At 41.2% G+C, this 25906-nt stretch overlaps 1 protein-coding gene across 1 annotated transcript; it reads left to right on the plus strand.

Moving 5' to 3' along the window:
- Positions 1 to 3900: 3900 nt before the first annotated feature.
- LOC126416636 (cytochrome c oxidase subunit 7A-related protein, mitochondrial-like) lies at positions 3901 to 24008 on the plus strand. The gene is made up of 3 exons (XM_050084401.1): positions 3901 to 4055; positions 16908 to 17084; positions 23724 to 24008. The coding sequence occupies exons 1-3, from the start codon at positions 3984 to 3986 to the stop codon at positions 23859 to 23861; spliced, it is 387 nt and encodes a 128-aa protein (XP_049940358.1). The 5' UTR covers positions 3901 to 3983; the 3' UTR covers positions 23862 to 24008.
- The last annotated feature ends 1898 nt before the right edge of the window (positions 24009 to 25906 follow it).

A 25906-nucleotide genomic window follows, 5' to 3' on the forward strand; every position in this document is an offset into this window, starting at 1 on the left:
TCAGTGACCCACTGTACCATTTCTTCATGTCAATGTACAAAGCTATTATGTCCAGAAACCCTCCATACTCGGTTCGCTAGACAAACAATCAGACAGAAGCTGAGTTCGTTTTGTTTGCAGGTAACACAAGTATTGCAATAAATAGTATGTTGAGTGTAGTTCTAGAAAAATCAGCTAATGATCTTTTCATGGATATTAATAAATGGTTTAAAGCCAACTCACTCACATTAAACTTCGAAAAGACTCACTATATGCAATTCAGAACCTGTAAGAGGTTTCCACCCAGCATATGCATAAAGTATGAAGAAGAGCAGATAGAAGAGGTTGACAGTTTTAAATTCCTCGGATTACAACTTGATAATAAATTCAGTTGGGAGGAGCACACCACAGAACTGCAGAAACGCCTTAACAAATCTGTATTTGCAATTCGAGTGTTAGCAGACATAGGCGGCATAAAAATGAAAAAGCTTGCATACTTTGCCTACTTTCATTCCATAATGTCATATGGTATAATATTTTGGGGGAACTCTTCAAGTCAAACAAAAGTTTTCAGAGTCCAAAAGTGTGTAATATGTATTATTTGTGGAGTAAATTCACGGACGTCCTGTAGAAACCTCTCCAAAGAACTAGGTATACTAACTACTGCCTCTCAGTATATTTACTCCTTAATGAAATACTTTCTGAAAGTATTTGTATGGAGTGTAGCCATGTATGGAAGTGAAACATGGACGATAACTAGTTCGGACAAGAAGAGAATAGAAGCTTTCGAAATGTGGTGCTACAGAAGAATGCTGAAGATAAGGTGGGTAGATCACGTAACTAATGAGGAGGTATTGAATAGGATTGGGGAGAAGAGAAGTTTGTGGCACAACTTGACTAGAAGAAGGGATCGGTTGGTAGGACATGTTTTGAGGCATCAAGGGATCACAAATTTAGCATTGGAGGGCAGCGTGGAGGGTAAAAATCGTAGAGGGAGACCAAGAGATAAATACACTAAGCAGATTCAGAAGGATGTAGGTTGCAGTAGGTACTGGGAGATGAAGAAGCTTGCACAGGATAGAGTAGCATGGAGAGCTGCATCAAACCAGTCTCAGGACTGAAGACCACAACAACAACAACAACAATGAAATTTGTCCTAAAAAATATATCTCTTTTTCCAACAAACAGCTCATTCATACATACAATACCAGGAACAAAAATCATCTGCACAAGGACTTAAAAACACTTACTTTAGTTCAAAAAGGGGTCCATTACTCAGGAACACTCATCTTCAATAATTTGCCAGCAAACATAAAAAATTTAGTTACAAATAAAGATCAGTTTAAAAGGAGCCTGAAAGACTTACTAGTGGCCAACTCCTTCTACTCCATTGACGAATTTTTTAATAGAAACAAATGATATATTGTATAGACTCATACTATTAGTATTGTTATTTCAGCTTAAAAAAAAATACATGTTCCACATCCACAAGGATCTCCTCAGCAGACGTACACATTTTTCACAACGCTGACGCCATGATTCCATGGCAGCGGCGAAGGCTTCATTAGGAGTCTGTTTTGACCACTGGAAAATCGCTGAGGCAATAGCAGCACGGCTGGTGAATGTGCGGCCACGGAGAGTGTCTTTCGTTGTTGGAAAAAGCCAAAAGTCACTAGGAGCCAGGTCAGGTGAGTAGGGAGCATGAGGAATCACTTCAAAGTCGTTATCACGAAGAAACTGTTGCGTAACGTTAGCTCGATGTGCGGGTGTGTTGTCTTGGTGAAACAGCACACATGCAGCCCTTCCCGGGCGTTTTTGTTGCAGTGCAGGAAGGAATTTGTTCTTCAAAACATTTTCGTAGGATGCACCTGTTACCATAGTGCCCTTTGGAATGCAATGGATTAGGATTACGCCCTCGCTGTCCCAGAACATGGACACCATCATTTTTTCAGCACTGGCGGTTACCCGAAATTTTTTTGGTGGCAGTGAATCTGTATGCTTCCATTGAGCTGACTGGCGCTTTGTTTCTGGATTGAAAAATGGCATCCACATCTCATCCATTGTCACAACCGATGGAAAGAAAGTCCCATTCATGCTGTCATTCCGCGTCAACATTACTTGGCAACATGCCACACGGGCAGCCGTGTGGTCGTCCGTCAGCATTCGTGGCACCCACCTGGATGACACTTTTCGCACTTTCAGGTCGTCATGCAGGATTGTGTGCACAGAACCCACAGTAATGCCAACTCTGGAGGCGATCTGTTCAACAGCCATTCGGCAATCCCCCAAAACAATTCTCTCCACTTTCTCGATCATGTCGTCAGACTGGCTTGTGCGAGCCCGAGGTTGTTTCGGTTTGTTGTCACACGATATTCTGCCTTCATTAAACTGTCGCACCCACGAACGCACTTTCGATACATCCATAACTCCATCACCACATGTCTCCTTCAACTGTCGATGAATTTCAGTTGGTTTCACACCACGCAAATTCAGAAAACGAATGATTGCACGCTGTTCAAGTAAGGAAAACGTCGCCATTTTAAGTATTTAAAACAGTTCTCATTCTCGCCGCTGGCGGTAAAATTCCATCTGCCGTACGGTGCTGCCATCTCTGGGACGTATTGACAATGAACACGGCCTGATTTTAAAATAATGCGCATGTTTCTATCTCTTTCCAGTCTGGAGAAAAAAAAATCGGTGGCCTTAGAACTTGAATGCACCTCGTATGTTTCCGTTCACGGGTACAAGCGAATGTTACCAAACGGTGGAGAATTGTCTGCAAATGTTCGTTCAATTGTGTTCGCCTCCATTTGCTCAGGTGTAAATGAGTCTTAATATGATAATCAGGCTCCAGACCTATCTTTCATTTGTCAAGGAAGAGAACTGAAGCCACTGATCGAAGCCGCATTTTAGATGTATCTTTGGTCGCCTTATCTGGGCACCTCGGTCCTTGTGGGAGAGCGAGACTGTGTTTCTGTCTTGCCAAGAGGCCAAACTGGTCGAGGAAGGATAGTTGTGTACTGACTGGCTCGACACAGCCTTCCTGGTAGCATCCAAAAAGATAGCATGTAACTCTGTTGCACTGTATCTGGAGTACCTACTAGTTTTAATATGTACAGTACTCATTCGTCATCAGCTGGTGTTGTTGATGGGAGGCGACCACCACAAGGTGCATCTTTTTTGTCTCTCAGTTGAATGGTCAAATGGTTTCATTGAGGTGTAGCCCAAATAGGTGGACAACGCCCCGTGTTTACAACGCTTCTTGGCGTGTCCGATGTAGTGGATGACGTTCTTCCGCTTTCCCTCCTTGCGCTATATATCTTCGGTACGGTGCCTCTTGAAACACCAAACTCTTCAGGTACCTTGGTTAGGGAAGCATCCGCCATCCGAGCACCAACAATTCCACTTTGTTCGAAAGCACTGAGCTCAAACATAATGCACTGACAACTTACACGGACACACTTTTCTGATCTCGTCTGACACCTGCAAGGTATTGAGTGCATCGTACAGGTTCTGTTCGCAGTCAGATGCAACAGTGCAACTTGCAGGCGTGGCTAGCATCTACATATATGTTATAACATGCATTTCTTCAGATGGTTCTATAGTTTTGTCCAACAAAAAAATGTAGGTACTCCAAACACGCTGGAAGAGGAGACGCATGGGTAACACGCCACTTTCATAGATATAAGAAAAAAATTTGCAAGCAGTTTCAGTAATTTCCCACCAAGATACAACTTTCCAGTTTTAATCTGCAGCAGCGAGAATATTTTGCTTAAAATTGGTGTAAGAAATACACTACATCGGAGTACCACGGTTCTCATATGGGTCCCATGTGCAATGATAGGCGACGCGCTTCGAACTGAGGCGCGTTGTTCGTAGTAACGTTACCTGCCGCGAGGAGCAGCACCTCCCACCAGCAGCACGCTCGTGGCAGAGATCCAGAGGTCGAGCGGTGTAGGGGTATTGCAAGCAGACGGTATTGTGTGCGCGAAAAGGGAAGCGAAATGTTCTTCCAGTTTAATAATTTCACAGGGAGACTCACCGGCTCCACACACATGCATCCATATTTCCCTGTGGTAAGCGGCCAACATTACTGTTCAATTATGAGACCAGTTGGCTTTAATTATTCAATTTTTGAGATATAGTTGTGCACTACTCAAAACCAATATTTGTTACACGTAAGCCAACACATTTTAATTATAGTTAAATATAATGATGCTGATAAACTTTGTCATTGTTCTTCAGTAAGTATTTTTTCTGTAAAATAATATAAGCAAACGTAGTGATGTGCTCACAGTTGATTACGTTCGGGATTTACTCACGTTATGTGGATCGTGCAAAATCTGACCATAATACAGAGAAATGCACCTCAGTTCTCCGACAGGTATTTAAAAAGATGTCATTGCAATTTCTAATTTGTATATTTGGCCCATTCCGTATTAGCAGTGGTAAGCCGGAATGTTGTAAATGTACTTACAGAAGATCGCCTTTGGAGCCTCCAAGTTTGCTACAACTGCAAAGCTTTGAATAAAGCACAATACGTGTTTGTCTCGGTCCCCAAATTTACAATATTTTGTGCAGATGGGGTGAAATGTAGTTTACTGTGAATTTGTGATTTGCAAGACTCAGTTTGCGACTGCAGTTCAGCAAACCTGAAGTAAGGTCTAGGCAATTTCCTGCGGTATAATCATGCAAATACTGGTGTGTCCTCTACTGCAACATTTTGGATGCAGCTCAGGTACTAATTAGTAAGTTGCCTAGTACATTTATGACATTTGTTCGTGCTGTTATGATCTATTCAATAATAATAGAAATAATCAAATTTAAATTTGTATATTTTTTTCTAATTGTGTAAACTTAGGAGCTAAGGATAACACATCTGCTAGAAGGAGATTGAGTGTTTACTGTATTGTATGTATCCAAAAGTTTTGAAAACTGTTTCTTTTGTGTTACTGAACATAAGATTTTGAGTCAGTGATAACAGAGACTAGGTATAAAATCAGTTATATTGGAAAATAACAGAAAATTAAGAAAAAATAGAATTTCAGCTGTCATTTTTACTTTATATTCTGTCCTTAATTTAATTTGAATGTCTGGAAGTCATAGGTGAAGTTACTCGTATTTCATGGAAAAGGTTTTGGAATATTCGTCTCCCATGTCTAGATAACAATGGTCACAGCAAGACAAAGAATTAAGGGATTTTAATATTCATTAATTTAATTTTTACTAGCATGGATTTGGGAAACCTACATAATTTTAAAATTCAGTGTTTTTCATATCATTCTGATTAGCCTACTTTTATACTGTGTAGAGGTAACTGTAAGATCGGTACAAATATGTATTACAATTGTAAGGCATATGTGCTGTGAAGTTCTAGTTGTCATTTGAACCAAAAAAAGCCCAGTAGACATTTGCCCTGTTTCAAAAAATGTCCTTTATAAATAATTGTAAATTTTTATCATTGTGAACTTGTTTTATTTGATTATTTATTTTTTAGTTATAATTTGTCAGGGTGTAAATTCATAACATTTTGACTTTGGTGATGGTAATGGTCCCACTGCTGTTAAAGAATATTATTAGGCCTAGTCCTTTCTAATATGTCGAATTCTAATTATCTTTTCTAATATGTCGAATTCTAATTATCTTTCCCTTTTGCTCAAATGGAATTAATAACATTTGTAAGAACCATTAATGGTTGCAGAAGAAGCCATATGTTACACTTGGAATAAATTCGAAACCTCATATCTGTATCAGTATGGAATGTGATACTCAGTGGTATATTAATATTCCTGTTATTTTAGGGAAAAAATGCTTAGAGACAGTAATTTTCATTATTCTAAGATATAAATACATTGTAGTAATAGAGAAGACTCCATTGGCCTATAAAATATTCTAGAATTTCTGCATGAAGCCCCTTCACAGCCACCCATAAATTTGATACTTCTGAAGTTTCTGTACTATTCATTCATCTGCCAATACACTGTGCAGCAGCAGATTATGTCCAGAAAGTATACTAACAACAATGTATGGCTAGTGCTAATGTACTATATTGATAAGTAGAATTTGTTCTAGATTTATTTGTAGTCTACTTAAAAAAAAAAAATTCCTGTGTATCAATAATGATGCTGCAATTATGGACAACTTGGTGTTAGGACTATAATTCATTATATTTTTGTTTGGGACTGGATTAATACAGCAGTATGTACAAGAAAAGTGGATTTGCAAGGGTAACTTCTAGGTCACATCATTGATGTGATACATGCACAAGCACTGCAACATTCTCTACTGAGTATATTTTAGTGCATTGAAGGTGTATGGAAACATACAAAATAGAGCATATGATGATATGGACATGTATAATTCAGTGGATCATTTGTGTCACCTCATTTAAGAGCCAATATTTCTGTGCAGTTGGTGATTTATTCTTCTTCCTGAAATGTTTGTGCCCATGCAGGTCATTCACAGAGCCTCTGCCAAACATATATGTTCTCCTGCAGTGTATCATGTAGCATCTGCTCCAATTGCTGTCTCTTCAGGTCACATCATTCTTCACCTGGTCTCCCTGTCTTGTCCATGGTCTTCCAGTCAGCCTTTGTCCAGATTCTGTCAATTTTAGGGCTCATCTCAAAAAGTCTTTCTGGTCCCATTCATTTAATGTGGTCAGACCATTGAAGCCTAACACTCCATAGTTTATTTTAGGGGCTTGAAATGCAACGTGTTTCATATTGTTTAATTCCTTATCCTGTCCCTTCTTGTCGTATCCTAGAACCCTCATAGAAATCATATCTCTGTTGCTTGTGTTCTGATCAGAGCTTTGTCAAAATCCAGCATTGTGATTCATTGGTCAAAACCAGCAGATAGTGACTTGTACATTGTGATCTTTATTTTGGCACATATTTTACAAAGTCTTAATTATGTCCAATAAACAATAACAAAATTTCAAACAATTTTCTATTCTCTCAGAAATTTCATCCTTGATGTTCCTTTCTTGGCTAATTTGCTTCCTAGATACTTGAAGGCATTTACTTCTCTAATAATTTTTCCATTGCAAGTTACAACCTTCATTTTTTCATTTTTCTTGCTGATTTCATTACTTCACTTTTTGTTAAGCGGATTTTCAAGGCTGATTCATTAATTACTCTCAGCCGGCATTTAGTTGTTCTTCCAATTTATGCTCATTTTCATCTCATATCATCACAGCATCAGCATATGTTATGTTTTTCATATCATTGCTATTGACCCTTGGTGAACTTCCCGTATGATGCTGTCCGTGACTATATTAAAAAGCCCTGGTGGAGCACACTTTTTTTGCCAAACCTCTTTATCTGCTGTAAACCATGGAGTTTTTGCCATCTACTATAGCATAATTCAGGCATTTTTGTACATGTTTGATTCTCACTGGCATTCCCTTTGAAAGTCCCAATCTGTGCAGACCTTGCTGTCTCTTTCCCTTCTAACAGTGTCATAAGGCCTTTTTGTATCTATGAATGCAACTGTCTCTTTCCCAAATTCCTAGTTCTTTTCAACAACCTGTCTGCCTGTAAATAAAGCATCTATAAATGATCTTTCAGGTCAAAATCATTGTTCTTCTATTAATTGTTGTTCTATCTTATTCCCTATTTTCTGTAAAACTATCTTTTCATAACTCCTCATGCAGTGGCACACTAGCACTGTTTCTCTCTAATTCTCACAGAGTGCCTTGTTGCCCCTCTTAAAGGTAGGTATAGTTATTTCCTTTGTCCAATTGTCTGGAATATTTCCATATGTCCGTACTATTCTCAATCTATAAAACCACTGAATTCTGATAGCTCCTGCAGCTTTGATCATTTACACTGTGATGTCACTACTCCAGTGGCTTTGCCATTTTTTGTTTGTAATACAGCTTTCTCTACATTCATCATCTGCAGATCTTCTCCTCCTATTTCTTCTCTGTGTATTTCTTTCATCTCCCTCTATCTCATACTTGTTTCATCCTTTCCTTCGTATAGTTCTTGGAAGTATTCTTTCCATTCTTTAAAGACTACTACTTCCTCTGACACAGGTTTTCTTCCATGTTGATGATGATTGAAGTATTTTCTTTTTGTTTCCTTCTTTTACCTAATATGTGGTATATCATCTTCTTGTTGTTCATAAAATTTTCTACTTCTTTTGTGAATTTTTCCCAAGGCATCTTCTCAGCCAATGCTGTCATTTTCCTTGCTGCTCTTCTTAGTCATTTCCATTTTTTTTCCATTCTGGTTTTGAACCATTCTTTCATTGCCTTCTTCTTCACAGTGTCTGTAATTCTCACATTTCACCCAGGAAGTCTTTTGTGTATGACTTTTGTTGATGTCCTTGCACTTGTTTCTCGTTTCTTCCACTGCCCTGGCTAGGGCCTGTTTGACACTCCTTCATCCTTCATGTACATCCTTCCTCTCATCTTTAGGAAGGTGTATATTATTTGTATCCCCATATATCTCTTGGGTTTCTCTACCTTTCAGATTCTGGCACTTGATTTTTGTCTGTCTTATTCCTTTTCTGAATTTCTTTAGTGTCCGTACCAATAGCCTGTGGTCACCTTAAAGATTAATGCTTGGTATCACTTTCACTTCTGTCAGGCATCTTCTGATTTCTTCAGTTATTACTATATATAGCTTATTATGGATTTATGTGCCAAATTCCAACTGTAGCTGATAAACTTGACACTCTTTTCTCATACCATCCATTATCAGTTATCCATTTACTTCTCAGACATGAGTCAAGTAATACCTCACCTTCCTCATTTCTGTGATATCTTCCATGGCTTCCTGTGGCTGTTTCATATCCTCTTCTATCACTCCCAACTCTGGCCTTAAACTCTCCCATAATCACAGTCTTGTTAGATGTTACACCATATTGCAGGTTAGTGATAAACTTTTCCTTCTAATCTGTTTTGCATCTTATTTGAGGAGCATAAATGTGGACTGCATCAAGAATATTTCTTTCCATCTTAAGTTTAATTATTCTCTTATATTTTCCACATTAAGTAATTTGTTCACTGTTTCTTCTTTTGACTTTTCCTGACCACCATATCTTATATCCTTTATCCTGCACCTTACTAAAAGTCTCTATCTTTCTTACCTCACTTAGTACCATCATTGGTATGTACCCTCCTGTCATGATCTGTGCTATTTCCTGGGTTCTTGCATCTTTTTATAAGGATACAATGTTTAAGTCCTATGTATTTCTTTGGACAAATCTGCCCTGCTGCCTGTCACTTTTTGAGGTTTCTTTAGGGTCTTCAAAGCTACCCTAGTGTTCTCCACTGTACTTTGATCCTATAGGCAATGCCCTACTTCAGGCAGTTGCCTGTTTCCAAAATGTGGTTGAGGAGTTGGACTTGTGGGAAACAAATAGTTACTGACTTATTTTAGTTGCAAGCTGTGTATAAATAATTTTATGAGTGCTATCATAAAATATGTTAGAATCAAAATATGTCTAACCAGTTTTGTACAGTACCAATTGACAATGACATACTTCAGTTAACTTCCATTATTAATAGATGTCTTTAGAAGTGAGGTGCAGACATTGGTGCATAGTAATTGACAGGCTTTCCTAAACTGCACAAGTGTGAACTCATAGCACCAGCTCTTATTCTCAGTAAAGACAGTTTACAGGAAGTAGGAGTCTCAATCACAAGCTTTAATAAAATCCTCTAAAGTGTCCATTTTATGATCTCAGTTTGTGCAGCACAGATCAAAAACAGATCTGCATGCCCAAATGTTTGTGAATGGCAGTTTCATCAAAGTACTTGCTCATCAAGAAGTTTGCTGGTATATACCACAGAGTAGGTTTTTGTTTTGAGTGCAAATGGATGAATAAATTTGGCATCCAAGAAAAATTAATACATTCTTTAAAAATGTGTACTTAAATTGTATAGTTAAAGATCAAAATAGTCCCCCAGTGTGCATATACATCATTTATTTATCAAAACAAACTGATGAAACATGTTAGGTGTAACTGATTTCTTCTTCTTACTGAGTAGGCAATTTACGTGTTCTTTGTAGGCCTTACTTCCAGTCTAATGGTGGGCAACCTGTCCTTCATTTTCTTTGATTCTTTCTTTTATTTTAAAGTTTATAAAACTATCCTGTTCAGCAGAGCTTAACACACACCAATTTCCAAACCCAAAATTTCCCCCCCAGGGGATCCACAACTCTTTTGTGGATACGTGCGTAGCGAGCACGGGGCCCCAAGCTAATGTGGCCTTCCTTCCTTTCCGGGCTGCATACCTTCCCTTTCCGCATCCTTCCCCATCCCCTGTCTTCGCCCCCCCCCCCCCCTCACCTCTGGCTCTTTCCTTCCCCTTCTCCCTCCCTGGGGAGTATGGTTTGTGCCTACGTCCGGAGACGGACGCTTGTAAATGTACCGCACTCTTCGCCTTCCTTGCTTGTATGTCTTCATCTTTCTTCGTCCTTCTCTTTTCCTTACCTCTTCTCTTTACCCTTTTCTCCGCTGCGGCGTTTGAGACCTCTCTTCTTTCCTTTCCCTGTCTCTTTCTTCCTCCCTGTGCGTGTCTGAAGGCCGACCCACGCACTTCCTTGCGTAGCCGGTGACGGGGTAACGCGTAATTCCCCGCCCCGGGTAGACAGGTAGGACACGTACGTACCCCCTGGTAATGGCCAGGCCCAGGGAGGGGTGATTACCCGAGCTGATACCTTCCGAAAGTGCCGATTGGTCCCTCCGTCCGTTTGTCGGGAGGTGTGACCTGAGGTGTGAACAATCACCTAAGGCGGGTGTGCCCTCGGTGAGGGCCCCCACAAGGGAGGAGCGCGCCATCGGAGACGCCGGTAATCATGGGGGATTCTTCCGCAATGGTTTTCTTACCTTCCACTATGTCTGCTCACAAACGTAAGTTCACTGAGTCTCAGCCACAGACGGTTCTTCCATCGTTGCCACAGTTCCTTGTTGTTTCTCGGTCTGACGAAGGTCACGACTTTTCCACGGTCAACCCTTTCATTATTCAGAAAGGTGTCGACGCAATTGCGGGTCCTGTAAAGTCTTGTTCCAGATTACGGAATGGTACCCTGTTGTTAGAAACACACAGTGCCCTCCAGGCTCAAAAATTGCTGCGTACTTCTCTGCTCCACACCTTCCCTGTCCGGGTGGAACCGCACCGTACCTTAAACTCCTCGCGTGGAGTCGTTTATACACGCTCCCTCGATGGATTGTCTGACGAAGAAATTCAGCACTACCTGTCTGACCAGGGCGTCACCGCTGTTCATCGGGTTATGAAAAGGGTTGACTCGAACATCATTCCAACCCGCACTGTCTTCTTGACATTTGACAAAGTTCAACTCCCATCAAAAATCAAAGCAGGCTATGCGATAATTTCCGTTCGCCCTTATGTCCCAAACCCTACGCGTTGCTATCGATGTCAGCGGTTCAATCACACCAGCCAGTCCTGTTCCAATCCGGCCAAATGTGTTACGTGTGGCAAGGAAGCCCATGAGGGTGCTTGTCCACCTCCATCCCCTCACTGCATCAACTGTATGGGTGACCACGCTGCTTCCTCTCGAGATTGCCCCGTTTTTAAGGATGAAAAGCTCATCCAGGAGATCAGAGTAAAGGAAAAGGTGTCGACCTTTGCTGCTCGAAAGTTACTCGCCAGTCGACAGCCCACCGTGCCTCAGAAAGGAAAATACAGCACTGTCCTTGCTTCTCCTCGGCCAACAAAGGAGGCGGCCACGCAGACTTGCGACCTCACATTTAGTACCACGGTTGTCAGATCGGCCAGCGCAAAGATTGCCCGTTCAACCTCACCACTTTCACCTGCCCACTCTATGGCTCACCCTTCATCGGGTTCTGCTAAATCTCGAGCCCAAAAGTCAGACGCCAAGTCTTCGAAAAAAGAGCATTCTCGTGAAGAGTTTTTACGTACTGCAACTTCACAACCATCGGTTCCTCCTTCATCTAAACATCATACCTCCAAAAAGGCTATGAAGAAACACAGTTCCTCTCCTTCTCCGCCAAGGCGTGTCCCAACTACAGCACCACCTGGCGGAAATCGCCCTCGGCCATCTTCTGTGTCGCCGAGGCGCACTGCTGGTGGCCGGTCAACTGGCCGATCGTTGGTGGCAGGAGCTGCTCCTGACCAACCTATGGATCAGGATCTTCTGCCTTCGACTGAATGCCATTCCATGCTGTCGGTCGCAAGCTCTGAGCAGTCGTTGAGTTGACAGCACCCTTGGTCACGTTTCTCCATTTTCTGTTCACCCTATGTCCATTATCCACTGGAATATCCGCGGCATTCGCGCCAATCGGGATGAATTGTCGATCCTCTTACGATCCTACTCGCCGGTCATCTTCTGTCTTCAGGAAACAAAGCTGCGTCCCCATGACCGCTTTGTTCTCCCTCATTTTCAGTCCGTCCGATATGACCTCCCCTCTGTTGAAGGCACTCCAGCCCATGGAGGACTCATGATTCTGCTCCATGATACTCTCCATTATCACCCAATCCCCTTAAACAGTTCCTTCCAAGGTGTCGCCGTCCGTCTTTCCCTTTCTGGATACACGTTCTCTCTATGTACGGTATACATTCCATCGTCCACACCACTGGCACGAGCTGATCTCCTTCATCTTCTTGATCAGCTTCCACCCCCCTATTTGCTGGTTGGGGACTTCAATGCCCACCACCCGCTTTGGGGATCTCCACATCCTTGTCCACGTGGCTCACTATTGCTAGACGTCTTCCACCAAGTGGATCTAGTCTGCCTCAACACTGGGGTCCCCACATTTTTGTCTGCCTCCACGGCAAATTTATCTCATTTGGACCTTGCGGTCGGTACTGTTCCGCTAGCTCGGCGCTTCGAATGGTTCGCCCTTGATGATACACACTCGAGTGACCACTTTCCATGTGTTCTTCGACTGCAGCCTCAACTGCCATATATGCGCTCGCGACGCTGGAAGTTTGCCCAAGCCGATTGGACACTTTTTTCGTCTCTAGCGACATTCGATGACCGTCGCTTTCTCAGCGTCGACGATGAGGTCACACATTTTACCGACGTTATTCTCACAGCTGCGGAACGTTCAATACCACGTACCTCCGAATTGCCCCGGCGCCCCCCAGTTCCTTGGTGGAACGAGGCATGCCGTGACGCAATACGTGAGCGGCGACGTGCTCTTCGCATTTTCCGTCACCATCCAACTTTGGCCAACTGTATCCGATATAAGCAGCTCCGTGCGCGATGCCATCGCGTCATCCGCGATAGCAAGAAGGCAAGCTGGAAATTCTTTATTAGCTCATTTAACACCTTCACTCCCTCCTCGGAAGTTTGGAGTCGGCTTCGACGGTTCTCAGGCGCGCCTAGTTTCGCCCCGGTCTCTGGGCTCACTGTCGCGCATGATACCTTAGTGGACCCCGTCGCAATTTCTAACTCATTGGGTCAGCACTTTGCTGAGATTTCGAGCTCTTCAAATTACCCGCCAGCGTTTCTCCCGAAGAAACGTGCAGCAGAAGTGCGACATCTTGCTTTCTCCTCTCAAAATCGCGAAAGCTACAATACTGTTTTCTCCATGCGCGAACTCCAACATGCACTCTCTTCTTCTCGCTCCTCCGCCCCAGGACCGGATGGTATCCATGTCCAAATGTTGCTGCATTTATCAACCCATAGCCTGCGTTACCTCCTTCGCCTTTATAATCGAATTTGGACCGACAGTACCTTTCCCAGGCGATGGCGGGAAGCTATTGTCGTCCCCGTTCCGAAACCTGGAAAGGACAAACATCTCCCCTCTAGCTATCGCCCCATTTCTCTCACGAGTAGTGTCTGTAAGGTTTTGGAGCGTATGGTGAATTACCGTTTAGCTTGGTGGCTGGAATCCCGCAGTCTTTTAACACCAGCCCAATGCGGATTCCGACAACATCGTTCTGCCGTTGACCATCTTGTTGCTCTCTCCACTTGTATCATGAACAATTTTCTCCGGAAACGCCAAACGGTAGCAATATTTTTTGATCTGGAGAGAGCATACGATACCTGTTGGAGGACAGGCATCCTCCGCACACTGTTCTCTTGGGGGCTTTCGAGGCCGGCTGCCCCTTTTTCTTCGCGAATTTATGGCAGAGCGCACATTTAGGGTGCGGGTGAACACTACTCTCTCCCGTACTTTCTCCCAAGAAAACGGGGTACCCCAGGGCTCCGTGCTGAGTGTTGTACTGTTTGCCATCGCCATTAATCCAATTATGGATTGTCTCCTTCCTGATGTCTCGGGCTCCCTCTTTGTGGACGATTTTGCGATCTACTACAGCTCTCAGCGGACCAGCCTTCTTGAAAGACGTCTTCAAGGATGTCTCGATCGCCTCCACTCGTGGAGCGTCGAAACCGGCTTCCGTTTCTCACCCAGTAAGACCGTTTGTGTTAATTTTTGGCGACGTAAGGAGTTTCTTCCGCCTTCCTTACATCTAGGTCCTGTCAACCTTCCGTTTTCCGATGTCGCTAAATTCTTGGGTCTTATGTTTGACAGAAAACTGTGCTGGTCCTCCCACGTTTCCTATCTTTCGGTTCGGTGTCTGCGTTCCCTTAACACCCTCCGTGTCCTGAATGGCACCTCTTGGGGAGCGGACCGAGTGGTCCTTCTCCGCCTCTATCGCGCCTTAGTGCGCTCGAAATTGGATTATGGAAGCATAGTCTACTCCTCTGCTCGGCCGTCTGTTCTTCGGCGTCTCGACTCTATCCACCACCGTGGATTACGTTTAGTGTCTGGAGCTTTTTACACCAGCCCTGTGGAAAGCCTTTATGCTGAGACTGCTGAACCTCCGCTATCCAATCGGCGGGCAGTCCTTCTGAGTCGTTATGCTAGCCATCTGTCTTCCATGCCTGCTAATCCCGCCCATGACCTTTTTTTCGACGCCTCCTTTGATGTAGGGTATGCAGGCCGCTCCTCCTCCCTACTACCCCCGGGAGTCCGCTTCCGTCAACTGCTCCATTCTCTTTCCTTCCGCTTTCCTAAAACCTTCTTGACAACTTGGGGTACAGCACCACCTTGGCTCCGTCCCCGGATCGACTTGCTCAGAGACCTATGTCAATTTCCCAAGAATGGTACCCCTACACTTGTTTACCGTCGGGCATTTGCTGCTCTATGTGCACAAATGACGGAAGCCACATTTATTTACACCGATGGCTCGAAAACATCGTTAGGTGTAGGGAGTGCCTATATTGTTGGCGACACCCCAAATCACTTTCGGCTTCCTGACCAGTGTTCGGTTTATACTGCGGAGCTTTACGCTATTCTCCAGGCTGTCCACTACATCCGCCGCCATCAGCAGATACAGTACGTAATCTGCTCAGATTCTCTCAGCTCTCTCCTAAGTCTCCAAGCTTTTTACCCTGTGCACCCTCTGGTCCACCGGATTCAGGACTGTCTGCGCTTGCTCCACCTGGGGGGCGTCTCAGTGGCGTTCCTCTGGCTCCCGGGACACGCTGGTATCTGTGGAAGTGAGGCGGCCGATATAGCGGCCAAGGCTGCAGTCTCTCTTCCTCGGCCAGCTATTCAGTCTCTTCCGTTTACCGATCTACGGAGCGGTTTATGTCGCCAAGTTGCTCATTTCTGGCATGCGCGTTGGTCAACACTTCCCCATAATAAATTGCGGGAAGTGAAAGCCCTTCCTTGCGCATGGACCTCTTCCTCCCGAACGCGTCGTCGGGAGGAGGTAATTTTAGCTAGACTCCAGATAGGGCACTGTCTTTTTAGTCATCGACATCTTTTAAGCGGTGATCCTCCCCCATTCTGTCCCCACTGCTCTCAGCCGTGGACGGTCAGACACCTTTTAATTGAATGCCCCTATTTTAATCCGTTACGCTCCCGTCTACAGCTATCGCCTGATCTATCGTCGATTTTAGCAGACGACACGCGCTCAGCTGACCGCGTTCTACAGTTTATTAGTGACAGTGAAATGACGTCAGTCATTTGAAGCCTTTTTTTTTTGGGGGACAACCACCCCCTTTCTATAGTGGATTTTTAAGCATTCCTTCTGCCTTTAGTTTCTCAACTTTTATGACTTTGTTCCCATTGCTGCTGATTTTAAATTTCGTTTTTTTCCTGTTTTCTACGTCACGGGCTGGGCGCTAATGACCATAGAAGTTTTGCGCCCAAAAACCATAAACAAAAAAAACAAAAAAAAAAACAAAAAAAAACAAAAAAAAACAAAAAAAAAACCCAAAATTTGTATAACTTCCTTAAACAGCAATTTGCATTATAAGCATCGTAATATTTGTAAAATTTTTACTTGACATGTCTAAGATTCCTCTCCTCATGTTACTACCGCCACCCCCCGCCCCACCTTCTCACTATAGATTTCTTTTTCATGGGAGCTCTTCTTATAATGTTTGTTTCCAATCATAGCCCCAAGGAAATGATTTCGAGCAGTAGAAAACTTCTAATAATGCAGTTTACTTTGGCAGTTATAGATTTAGAAGGCAATATGTCTCATGGTACTAACATAGCAAAATGTTATAGTGGACTCTTAAGGCCTGACACTTGACTGAATGATAAAATTTTTTTTAAATGCAAAAGGTGGAATACAAGCATTTAGAGGTGCTTCCAGAAGCAAACTTGCTTTGTAAAGTACTAAAACAAATGGCAGTTCTACTTATAGAGTAGAAAACTTGATTTATGAACTATTAAATATTCTCCAACCATTTTAAATGGCACAAGAAGTGATTTTTAGTTAGGAAATTGGTGACATGTCAGTATCAAGATTGTTCTGTACAGCTCTCAAACAGAACGTGAGACATTGAAGAAACTATGTTTAGCATTTTGCAAACATTTATGATCTGTGATTCGGATCAGTTACAAAAAATGAAAAAATACTTGTTTAAATTTAGTTTTGTACTTTTGAACAGACTCTAATTTATATTAGAGAATGTAATGTTTGATATACATGCTTAAATGTTTTATTTTTTCTCCCATGGAAGAGTGCACAGCCACTGGAAAGGAGGGAACCTCCCAAGATAATATTTCACAGCAAAAATGAACAGATGGCACGGGTTGCACCACCAGTTAGACATGCATCACAAAACCTTATTCCAGGCACAAGTACCCCCTATGGTCCTGTACCTGAGAATCTGCGGCGCAAGATGGAACATTTTCAGGTAAAATAGACCTGTTTCAGAATTTTTTCATATTTCCAAACATCTTAAGAATAAGAACCCTGTGAATTTCTTATGTTAACTAGAGTGAATGGGTTTGAATGTCTGATATTTTAATAAGTTCTAACATAATCTCCCTCTCCACTGGAGAGGCAGGGGGGGGGGGGGGGCGGCAGGGCAGAGTTAATGCTACTTCATCCATTGAGCATTAATTTTCACTGTTGATAGCCTCTAACATCAGTCAACTGTGGGGGCTTAGTGTTTATTTTGTGTGTGTGTGTGTGTGTGTGTGTGTGTGTGTGTGTGTGTGTGTGTGTGTTTAGCTACCTTACTTTACTGGAAACGATGTGCATAACAAAGTTCTAAATTCCCTTGCTGCATTTGTGTCTTGAAAATGACAGGATTTAAATCTGTCAAAATACTGGCCTGTATTGAAGATGTTATCCAGCTGTGTTCCCATAAGTTACCTGATTATAAATGTAGTAGATAATCTTCTTATAGTATGTATATCACCAGTTAATATTTGTTGGAAGTTAAACAAAAATGTTTAAAATATATTACATGAAAACTACACCAGGAACATCTCCTGTATAGACTGAAATTTCTTACATTATGTAGTATACATTATACCAATTCTGTGTGACTATATGGAACTGTGACAGTTGGAAGCTTCAAGTCGGTGTGACATACAATATGCTTAGTTAAATTTCATTACTCTCTACTGGATGTGACTTCGGCTTGATCTTTTATTCTTCCTGAAGTTCATGTCAATTACCTCTTGGTAAAGGCACTACTTGTTGTTGTTTTTCAGTCTGAACATTGGAGTGATGAAGCTCTCTGCACTAGTCTGCCCTCTGCATCTCTGCATAACTGCTGCAGTCTACATCCATTTGAACTTGCTTGCTGTAGTTAAGTTTTGGTCTCTCTCTCTCTACAGCTTTTACTCTCCACCCTTATCTTGCCTGAGGATGTATCCTATCAACTGATGTCTTCTGTTAGTCAGGTTGTCACAAATTTCTTTTTTTGCCAGTTTGATTCAGTATCTTCTCAAAAATTACCTAATTTTCTGGTACAAACAATCGACCCCATTTTCATTCCATGTACAACACTACACTCCAAACAAATACTTTGAGAAAAGGACTTTTTAATATTTAAATTTGTTTCATGTTTATAACTGTCACTTTTTCAGAAATGCTTTTCTATTACCATCATGCATTTTTATATCCTCACTACTTTGACTATTGCCAGTTATTTTTCTGACAAAATGGCAGTCTTCATTATTTTTAGTGTCTCATTTTCTAACCTGATTCCCTCACCTTCACTTGATTTGATTACATTCAGTTATCCGTTTTACTTTTGGTGTGTGTTTTACAGTATCTCCAAGACATTTCTCCTTAACCCAAATTGATCTTCCTGAGATCAACGTTTAAAAGTTTTCCCATTCTTCTGTAAATAATTCAGTTCATTATTTTGCAAACAGAACTTTAGGCTGGCAGTTCAGTAGTATTCACGCCTGACAGCATCTGCCTTCTTTGGAAGTGGATTTATTGCATTCTTTGTGAAGTCTCGAGGGATTTCACCTGTTCGATGTATCTTGCATACTAGGTAGAATTGTTTTGTTGTGGTTGGCTCTTCTGGGGATCCCAGTAAATCTGAGTGAGGGAATGTACTAGGCTTTGTGGGGCTGGTTTCAATGTAGGTCTTTCAGTGCTCTCCCAATTTCTTCTTGCAGTATCATGTCACACATCTCGTCTATATGTGCAACCTATTGCCACTCTACAATACTGGTCTTAATTTCATTTCCCTTCTGTGTATTCCTTCCACTTTCATCCTTCATTTATTTGCGTAGTACTGGCTCGCCATCAAAGCTCTTAATATCCATAGATATCAAAAAGTTGTTTAATTTTGCTATAAGTGGATCTATTTTTTCCCATAATCATGCATCAAAAGCTTTGCAGTTTTCTGCAAGCCATTAGTGCATGCAATTTTACACTTTCCGTCAATCAAATTTTTTAGACACTTGTATTCCCAGAATGAAATTTTCACCCTGCAGCAGTGTGTGCTTCCAGGCAAATTTTTATTCTGGAAATATCCCCAGGCTGTGGCTAAGCCATATCTCTGCAATATCCTTTCTTTCAGGGGTGCTAGTTCTGCAAGGTCCGCAAGAGAGCTTCTGTAAAGTTTGGGAGGTAGGAGATGAGGTACTGGCAGAACTAATGCTGTGAGGATGGGTCGAGAGTTGTGCTTGGGTAGCTCAGATGGTGAAATGTGATTTATTAGTCTCATTACATATATTGTACAGATCATGTGATCTGTTGTACAGGAGACATGTGAAGTTTAGCAAAAATGTAATGTATAATGATATACAGAAATTCTTTTTACACTGTTTTAAAAATAATGCCAATAAATAAAACACCACAATATTACTATAAATCAGCAGTTTCCCAATTTCCTTTGTTGTACACAGACAACACTGCAATATTAGCTATAGATTTTCATTGTTCAAAGTATCAGACTGTCTTCCATGAATTCTTCAATGGTGTAGTAACATTTCTCTAATATATTTTGGAGTAAACTTTCCAGCGAACCAAGGTCCATTGTTAATAGGTTTCTTCCTTTTAATTTGTTATATATTTTTAGCCCTATGTACAGTGGTGTCTGAGCATAAAGCTTTAAGTGGTGCAAAGGAAATTTGAAGTTTTCCTTGCGATGAGTACCATAGCTATGCTTGAAACGGATCTTTTCAAGAGTATGTTGATTACTATATACAAAAATCAAAATTTCAAAAATGTACATTGAAGTAATTGTTAGTATTTTTAATTTCTTGAACAAAGGGTGACATGACTCATTTTGTGGGCAGCACATGTTTCTAATGATTTTCTTCTGAAGAAATAGTAGCCTTGTACTGCTTCTAGAGTTGCCCCAGAAAATTATCCCATACCGAATAACAGACTCAAAATAACTGTGGTAGACTGTCTTTCTTGTGTCCGTAGGGGTGGCACCAGATAAAATAAATATTGCAAAAGGCAGGGAATTTAATTTATTTGCCTGGAAGAGCACATGTCTGCGAAAGGCATAGGGCCCGAGTTTGAGTCTCGGTCTGGCACACAGTTTTAATTTGCCAGGAAGTTCCATCTGTATTCCCTTTCATCTGCTTCGTTTGCTGCATTTTTATATTTTCTCCTTTCATCGGTTAAATTCAGTGTTTCATGTTATCTGAGGATTATTACTGGGCTTGTTTTTTGCTTATTTGATCGTCTGGTGCATTTACCATTGCCATTCCTTAAGGCTGGTCATTCAGCTAGTTTGTTTCCTTTTCCTTGTTTGTCTAAGTTGCCTAATGTTTCCTTTTAAACTCTCAGCAACCAGTGGTTAATTCAATTCATCCAGGTCTCGTATCTTTTTGCAGTTTCTTCAGTTTTGATCTATAATTCATAACCAATAAATAATGGTCAGTGTAAACATCTGCACCTGTAAAGGTTTCAGAGTTTAAAATCACTAGGACCCTTCCATATACCCAACTTTACATACATATTTTACCTGAGAAGATGCCATAATTGTCAAGTCATACAATAGTCTGCATGTCACCTACATCATGACTTTTTAAACCTAGTGTTAGTGACAGATAGATTGATTTAGGTTCCAAATTTTATCAGGTGACTAATCCTTTCACCCCTCTCTCGTCCCATCTAACCCCCTCCTCCCCCCCCCCCCCCCTCCCCACCCCAAACCCACCAACTCTCAGCTGATTTTCTCCTACAATTCTTCTGTTTCTTCCTTTTTTTACCATCAAATTCTGCCTCTACATCGCAGTTAATTTGTCATTCTCCTTAGTGATCTTTTGTCTCGTCATACATTCTGTCAATCTCATTATCAGTGGAGTTCATCTTGATCTTAATAATTGTAAAAATTGATATGTGTATATTTGGATCTTAAACATATCTTTCTAAACTACTGAATCAATTTCAACCAAACTCATTATGCATAGCACTTGCTATGTGGAAAGAACTGCTGTGAGAGGTAAGAACACCTACCTTTCCATAGTAGTGGGGCAAAAAGAATAGTTCTTCCTTACTGTGATGTATGCAGTGCTCTGCCAAGTACTGCCTGTCCAATTGGGGTTCATGCAGGACATATGTGTTGTTGGGGTAGTATCAAGTATCGAAATGCATTGCAAGTGTTATATGAGGAGACCATGTGGCTGGATAGATAGATGGATAGAGAGAGAGAGAGAGAGAGAGAGAGAGAGAGAGAGTGAGTTGAAACTGGGTTCGCTATAATGAAGCATGTGTCGAATCGAATGGTGGGCATTTCGAACACTTCTTGTAGTATTGGTGTAATAGGAAACAAAGTAATGTGGGTTTCACTTTTGTTACGATACTGTTATAGAAAAGGAAAATAATTTGAATTTAATTTTCATTATGGCATTGTTAAAAAGAGGAAACAGTTGATTGCAATTAATAGAAAACAAATTACATGATAATTGGTTGATTTTGTACTAAGGGAGACATTTGAAGTTAGCTTTTCTTTAGTACCACAACCTTCATTACTGTAATTTTGTGAAAGAAAAGAAACATTTGGTTGTACTTAATTCATTGTTTACACAAGCGAATTGCACATTCTTGACAACCCAGTGACTGTTTACATTGCTTGTTTCAGTAGTACCTAGCTCACACTGTGTCATTGTACACATCCAATGTTTACATTGCTCTTTTCCGTCCATTATCTCTCTTATCTCTGAATCAAAGTCTGTAATGCACAAGCAAGGTCATGTGCTGTCAGCAGACAGGGAATCAGCCCTTACCCAATTTGTCCTGTGGATTAATGAGAACTGGTGAGCCACCCAGCCTGGATGTGTGTTTTAGGCCATTTGCCACATCAAGCTAGATAAATGATTGATTGGTACCGATGTCCCACCTCGGGTACACACTAAACAAATATTTAGAAAATGTTATCATGCTTAAATATGATACCTGCTCTAGGCACAGATGGATGGGGTGCACAGATTCTAGCTTGAGAGAAAAGGCTCACTGTGTTTAGAGACTCGTACATGAGGTTGATCAGTATGGCACATTGCAATAGAAGAGATTATTATTTATTGTAATACTCCAAACCACCACATTCAGGATGTCTGTGCTACATTGCTTAACAATGTAGCCTGTGATATGATGGGTATCACGGTACTGTCTTACAAATGTAGCTCCCTTGCTGTAGGATAGGCCAGAGTGAAACTTGTGCCCACATACAGTAAATTTTGTCAGTCACACACTAGAGATAGTTTCACATCCATTTTTCAGCCTTAGGTGCTGTTGCTGCCTGACTAGACTCTAGTGCATGGCATGTGTGCCACCAATTCAGTCAGCTTGGCATCACAACATGAGTGCAGACAGGTCTATACCCATTGCAGGGCTCTATGGATAGTATGTACAGCCCAAGGCCACCTTCAGCAAGAGGCCGACGAATGTTGCTACATCGATAGAAGTTGCAAAAATGTTAACTGTCTTGAATGCTTTCCAGCATGTACCAACTTCAGATGAATGAAACTTTGTATCATCTGCTACCTACAATGTCAGTATCACTTTCAGATTGATTCCTCACAACAAATTAATCATTAACTCCATATCACTTTTAATTTCAAAATTGTTATGTGCTAGTTAATTTTAGCAAAAATCAGAAAGAAATCATTACCAGTCAGTCATTTCATTTATAGAGATTCAATTATTACCTCCAACCACCAGACTGAGGGGCTCCCGAGAGTGCACAGATAGTAGAGCCAACTTTTTGGAGAAAATATTATGGTTTGTTATGGTTATGAAAACCAGATAACAGTGATTCAAGGCTGTGTTTACATTTTATGGTCCAGTTCATCATCACTCTCATCTAAACACCAGTTTTCTCACATGCACTGTATCCTAACAGTACAGCCAAAATGTGATGATATGATAGCCAACTGAAACTGAGTGACTTTCTGATGTTGTCCTCGACACTGATGAGATACATGGCCACTTTCTTTGAAGTTTCCACTTCATTTGGATGCTGCCCATTGACTGAACTACTTTAATTTTTTTCATTCTGCTGTTATCGATCACTTATTACAGGTAGACTGTCCTGTAGATCCTCCGAGTTCGGGTTCATTCCAGTTATTCTTTTCAGTTATTAAAATGTTTGTGTCAGGTAATTGACCTGAAATAATTTTAATGTAATTGGTGCAAAAATATATGAAAGATATGAAAGCAATGACTTTTAGTTGTGTAAAAAGTTTGTTTTGCCCCTATACCAGAATTTGCATATCTCAGAGCTGTGGTTTAATCTCTGTAATTTTACTGCCAGTGTGGTTTGGGTAGCTCAGAATTAGACCTTTCTTCTTAAGGTCCAAAATGCATGACTTACCTTTTTAATATATTGTGCTACAGATTCTTTTTAGTCATACATGTCGGAATACTTTAAATGTGCTTGGCAGTGTTACTCTTTACAAATGAGCTTTCAGTGTTCTCTGTAAACAGTATTACTCTTTGAAATATAAAATTTTCATGTTTATTTTTAATCCTATTATTAATCTTCTATGCAATGTAAATGTCAGTTTCTCTTTATATGACTAACAACACATCATTAATATAAGACCATGTATTTTTGTATTTTCAGAAGCGAGATGGTGTTCCAGTTCATCTGAAAGGTGGTCCTATGGACAGAGCCTTATTTGGACTCACAGTAGCCTTGTGTGCTATTGGACTGTTTGAAAGTTTCCGCTTCTACTATATAATGTCTACACCAAGGAAATAGACATGGATAAATGCTAGTGTGTTAATAGTAGGAAACAAAAATGTAAATCATTTGACAAAAACTGTGGAGAGACCCCACAAGTCATACGTGATTAATATTGTAAATATTATTTATTAAAATAAATGGAGATGTATTATTCTTCTACAATTTATGAAAAGCTTTTATTTGAGAAATGTATGCTTGTATTGAAGACAACATATTTTTCAAAAATGTTTTTATATTTACATGCAAATTGCTTGTGTCCAACAAAATGCTGATGATTACCATTTATTAAAATAACTCAGTAGTATAAGGGAAAGATAGATTTCTACTTACTGTAAAGATGACACATTAAATTGCAGACTGGCACAACTAAGACACTTACACATTAGCTTTCAGCCACATCCTTTGTCACAAAATGAAATACACAGTCGTCTCCCAGCTGGTCTCGGTGACAGTCTTCCTCTTCTTTCCTGCGTTTACTCACTGCCTGCCAAAGTGTACACACTTCAGTCATACTGTATCAGTGATGGTCCATGCACAACACATGCCTACATGACCATGCAGATTGTTGACGTAACATCTGATGCCACAGATTATTACATTTATTCCTATTGGTCACACTTTTTCACTCATCCTAACATATTTTCACATTTTATTTTCCCACCTAGCCATGCCACATGAACTTGGGGCCCTCGGCCGAACTTGGGGCCCTCGGCCGAACTTGGGGCCCTCGGCCGAACTTGGGGCCCTCGGCCGAACTTGGGGCCCTCGGCCGAACTTGGGGCCCTCGGCCGAACTTGGGGCCCTCGGCCGAACTTGGGGCCCTCGGCCGAACTTGGGGCCCTCGGCCGAACTTGGGGCCCTCGGCCGAACTTGGGGCCCTCGGCCGAACTTGGGGCCCACCTTCCTCTCTCTTCCCTTATACTAACACATGCTTCATATGTTTTTCTTCCGTGTTTCTGTATGTTTTTAAAAGCATTCCTATCTGAACTGCCGGAGATGGTAGGGTAGTCATGTCTGTGTGTGTGTGTGTGTGTGTGTGTGTGTGTGTGTGTGTGTGTGTTTTTGACGAAGGCTGTGGCTGAAAGCTAATGTGTAAGTGTCTTTTAGTTGTGCCTGTCTGCAGTTTAATGTGTCATCTTTACAGTAAATACCAGTCTATCTTTTCCTTGCATTCTTGATATTCCAACCTGGAGTTTCCAGTGTCTAAAATGACTCATTATGTTATAACCTTAAATGAATTCTCATTGTGATGAATTCATAGTCAGAAATGAAAAAGAAATGTTTGTGAGACACATACATTTAGAAGCACCATGCTGAATGTAAGTGGCGATGTTACACATATCTGAAATCTAAATTTAATGCATTTCTAACAACGTTTCTCCCGTATCTTTGATAATTGTTTCCTCAGAAAATTGGATAATGCAGTTCCAATATGACATTGAGGAATAGATGGGTAATACGAATTAGAATAGAGTATGGTAAGAAATGAAATGATCGTATGGCATTGTTGGCCGGGAGGCCCCATTCGGGGGGGAGTTCAGCTGCTGTATTGCAAGTCCTTTTTATTTGGCGCCACTTCGGTGACTTGCGAGTCAATGATGATGAAAATGATGGTGGACACACAACACCCAGTCCCCTGCTGGGAATTGAACCCGGGCCCCTGCGTGGTAGGCGGTAATGCTACCGCTATGCTACAGAGGTGGACAGTATGGCAAGTAAAGAGGACAATACAGCATGGTTTACAGGGATCACACTGTTCAAAAATTCTTTGATGACTATAAAATGCAATTATAAAAATACAACAAAATAGGGACAATTGTAAACATAGGGGATGCTGATGTCCATTAATTCATCTATTCAAGATGTTCTGTAGATCCTATCAATAAGGATAACATTAAAAGATGTGGAATGGGTCAAGGTCTGCATTAACAAAAGACAACAAAATCATTTTCTTAATATGCGTACTTCTTATATGTGTACTCTATTAACAGTAAATTCACTATACTGCTTAAAGATGTTCATGCTTATGACGGCTATATTTAATCAGTTAAGTGAGAAAG

The sequence above is a fragment of the Schistocerca serialis genome, chromosome 8 (genome assembly GCF_023864345.2).
Source record: "Schistocerca serialis cubense isolate TAMUIC-IGC-003099 chromosome 8, iqSchSeri2.2, whole genome shotgun sequence".
In the NCBI taxonomy this organism is placed as follows: domain Eukaryota; kingdom Metazoa; phylum Arthropoda; class Insecta; order Orthoptera; family Acrididae; genus Schistocerca; species Schistocerca serialis.

Bases quoted from the DNA above. Each gene is read 5' to 3' on its own strand.
- LOC126416636 (XM_050084401.1), top strand. From the start codon at position 3,984: ATGTTCTTCCAGTTTAATAATTTCACAGGGAGACTCACCGGCTCCACA. The intron at 4,056-16,907 runs GTAAGCGGCCAA...CTCCCATGGAAG, and splicing joins TGCATCCATATTTCCCTGTG to AGTGCACAGCCACTGGAAAG. The intron at 17,085-23,723 runs GTAAAATAGACC...TTGTATTTTCAG, and splicing joins GCAAGATGGAACATTTTCAG to AAGCGAGATGGTGTTCCAGT.